General features: G+C 35.7%; 1 protein-coding gene across 1 annotated transcript in view; it reads right to left on the bottom strand.

Annotated features, from left to right (window-relative positions):
- Positions 1 to 3,014, bottom strand: part of LOC123769066 (protein turtle) — a 153,686-nt gene extending 150,672 nt beyond the window's left edge. The window contains exon 1 of the mRNA XM_069309182.1: positions 2,364 to 3,014. Coding sequence (XP_069165283.1) covers positions 2,364 to 2,508 — 145 coding nt within the window. The 5' untranslated portion in view covers positions 2,509 to 3,014. The remainder of the gene's footprint in view (positions 1 to 2,363) is intronic.
- Positions 3,015 to 3,302: the final 288 nt, after the last annotated feature.

Raw genomic sequence — 3,302 nt, 5'->3', positions numbered from 1 at the left:
GAGAGAGGAAGAGAAATAGTAATAAGAAAATGAGCAAGAATGGAGAAAAGTGGTAAGAAAAAAGTGCAGAAGGGGGGGAGGAGTGGGAAAAACACAGAGTCAAATGAATGAGAGGAGGGAGAGGGTGGGGAGAGAGAGAGAGAGAGAGAGAGAGAGATAGAGAGAGAGAGAGACAGGGGAGGAGGGAGAGAGAGAGAGAGAGCGAGAGTGAACATGGGTATATATCTGGAACCTTGTAAGTGCGTCGTACTGTGTTGCTCACAGTGGGAGCGCTTCTAGGGACCAGACGCCCTGCTGTGTGCTATTAACACACTGTTTCATTCTCTTTTCCTCATTTATCTTATCTATGTTCTCCCTCCCTTCCTCCCTCACTATTTTCCTATCCTCTGCCTCACTATCTTTCTCTTTACTAGACTATCCCTTCCCTTTCATATTCCCCTTCCTTTCTTCCTTCTTTCCTTCCTTCCTTTCTTCCTACCTTTCTTTTTCTTATACTCTCCCTCACCATCCACTTTCGTATCTTCGATTTCCCTTCAGCTCATTCTCTACGTAAATTTGTAAGACAACTGAATTTTCTCGAAGTTATATCATACAGAATTAATTTTGACTGAAGTATTACTTTTTGGTTCAAGTAAGATAGAAAGCTATAGAAATATTTGTATTGTATAATTACAGAAAGAGTGGCAAGAATACATAGAGAGAGAGAGAGAGAGAGAGAGAGAGAGAGAGAGAGAGAGAGAGAGAGAGAGAGAGAGAGAGAGAGAGAGAGAGAGAGAGAGAGAGAGAGAGAGGGAGAGAGAGAGAGAATTTGACCATAACAAAATTACTCCAGATATTGATCTTTATGTACCAGAGATAAACATGCAGTTTCGTTGTTACTTGTTCGGTTAAAATAAAATAATCCTTTAAAATGAATAGTAACAAATTCATCTATATGGATATAAATGTAAACAAAATGTTACATTTTGCAAAGCCTCTAATAAGCTTTTGCTTTTTGTTCGGGTACTGAAGCTAACAAAAGTTTTTTTGCTCTTTGAGCATTTACGGGAATTAAAATAAAGGCTTTATACAACTGTAAATAATTTTATAGACATGTTGCGGAATTATTTTATTATAACTAATGATTTTTTTGTGAAAAATTAGGAAAATAATTAGAATTATTATAAAGCAAATTAAGTGATGGAGTTAGTTGATAAGAATATGTTAGGCAAATTAACAGTGCAATCATCTAAGTTATTACTAATAGAGTCATTAGGTACATGGAATTTAATTCTGCAGTTATGTCATAAAGGAGAGAATATGAATGGCGTTGGATACTACAATGAGACAATATTTTTTAGTTTACATTTCTTTTATATAATGTAAATATTACGAGGCTCTTTATTTCATTAGGAAGAAAATTCTGTGTTTTAGGTCCTGTTGGCCAGGGCAAGTTTTCAATAATTGAGTCAAACTGGATGTTAGTCAAAGAAATATCGACTTCTTGTATATGGGTTTTATTATCTCGATTTGGGAAGCATTTAACGTTTATTTTCAAGCTTAAATATATATATAAATATATATATATATATACATATATATATATATATATATATATATATATATATATATATATATATATATATATATATATATATATATATATATATATATATATATATATATGTACCGACCTTCTCACTCTATTCCTGTTTACCCGCCTACTCACAAGCCCATGTAACCAAGATCTACTCATCATCCTAATTACCTTCGATCTACCGAGCATCTTAACTTCCTGAGATCTACCCAGCATCCTAATTAGCCAAAAATCTACCCAGAATTATAGTTAACCAAGATATACCAAGTATCTAAATTGGTCAAGAATTATCTAGCATCTTAATTAACCAAGATATAATGTTTAAGTTTTTTACCTTATTTTAAGGTTTTACCTTATCGGTCTTCTTGTATTTATGTGTAAGCAGGTGCCCATTAAGCTTCATACCACCGATTATTCATAAATTGGGTATATGCAAGTGTAATAGGGTTTATTCAAAGTTTGTAATAGGGTGTATATTATTGTTATTATTTCTTTGCAGTCTTTTATCTGGGTTTATGCAAGTTTTCATAGCTACGATTGTAGTATGCAATTAATACTATTTTCGTATTGTCCAAGGCAAATAGGGAATATGCAGCGGCGTGGCTGGTCCTATCAGAAATTATTCTACTAATTGGTTGTAGCGCTCGGGAGTTGTAGTACCAATTAGTTGTACCATTCAGGAATGGCTGGACCAACTGGGAATATTTGTACCTCTCGGTAACGCTTCATTTCGACCAACGCACAATTAATTGGCTGATCCACGCGAACAACGCAAAAATGCTCTTACCTTCAGTTAGTGGTGCAGAAGGTTGGGTTGTCTGCTGGGTCTCTTCCTCGGACAGCTGCTGCTGCCCTGAACAGCATCCAAGCAGCAGCAGCAGAAATAACAGCAGCTTCGACCACTGCCGCTGTGAGACATCGAAGCCCTTCATCTTTTAAATATGTTTACGGTTTTTATAAATTATTCATCTGATTATGTTTTAACGGTAACTGTTCTATTGAATAAAAACTTTAGTTTATTTATCATCCGTTATCTGGATTTATTTTCAGATATCCTTTTCGGTTTCATTCGGGTGTCTGTATTCACTCTCTTAAGTTTATGTCGCCAAATGAACTTAAAAAAATAGATCACTGACACTGAAATGTTCGAATAGCGACTATGTCAACAATTTCTTTGCTTGCGTGGTCAATGCGTTCATACACAGCTTAACATAACGTATATTTTACCTTGATTTCTGAACGGAAAAATGGCCTAACACCTTTGGCAAGCTCATCCGAATGTTCACAAGATTAGTATTTGAGAAAAAACTTTAATTGGGGATATTCTACCAATATTTAATGTTTCTTTTAAATGTCATGATTTGCTTAAAAATGTCTAAAATTTGGTCTTTATCCACATTTTATTCTTGTTTGTGGATTTGATTTTCATTTATGGTACAGAGACCTGTAATTGTTCAGGAATGATTTATGGATAGGAGGAGGAGGAAGGTGGATTGAGTCAATTAGAAAGGTGGTTAGAGTTTGTGAATTGGCAGTTAGTGCACATTACCTAGCCCTCAGTCCTACTCCTCCCGACCTCCTAGCCCCTAGCCCCCTCACTCCTTCCCTCATCCCCTCGTCTTTTTAATTCATGATCCATACCAGTTACTGTTCTCATTTACCTGTCCCTCCCCCCTTCCTTGTCCCTCTTACTTTTTCACCCATTTCATTCCATTACCCATTCCCT

This window comes from Procambarus clarkii, chromosome 64 (genome assembly GCF_040958095.1).
Source record: "Procambarus clarkii isolate CNS0578487 chromosome 64, FALCON_Pclarkii_2.0, whole genome shotgun sequence".
In the NCBI taxonomy this organism is placed as follows: domain Eukaryota; kingdom Metazoa; phylum Arthropoda; class Malacostraca; order Decapoda; family Cambaridae; genus Procambarus; species Procambarus clarkii.
Note: the sequence above shows the minus strand (reverse complement) of the source record. Positions and strands in the feature narration are given on the sequence as shown.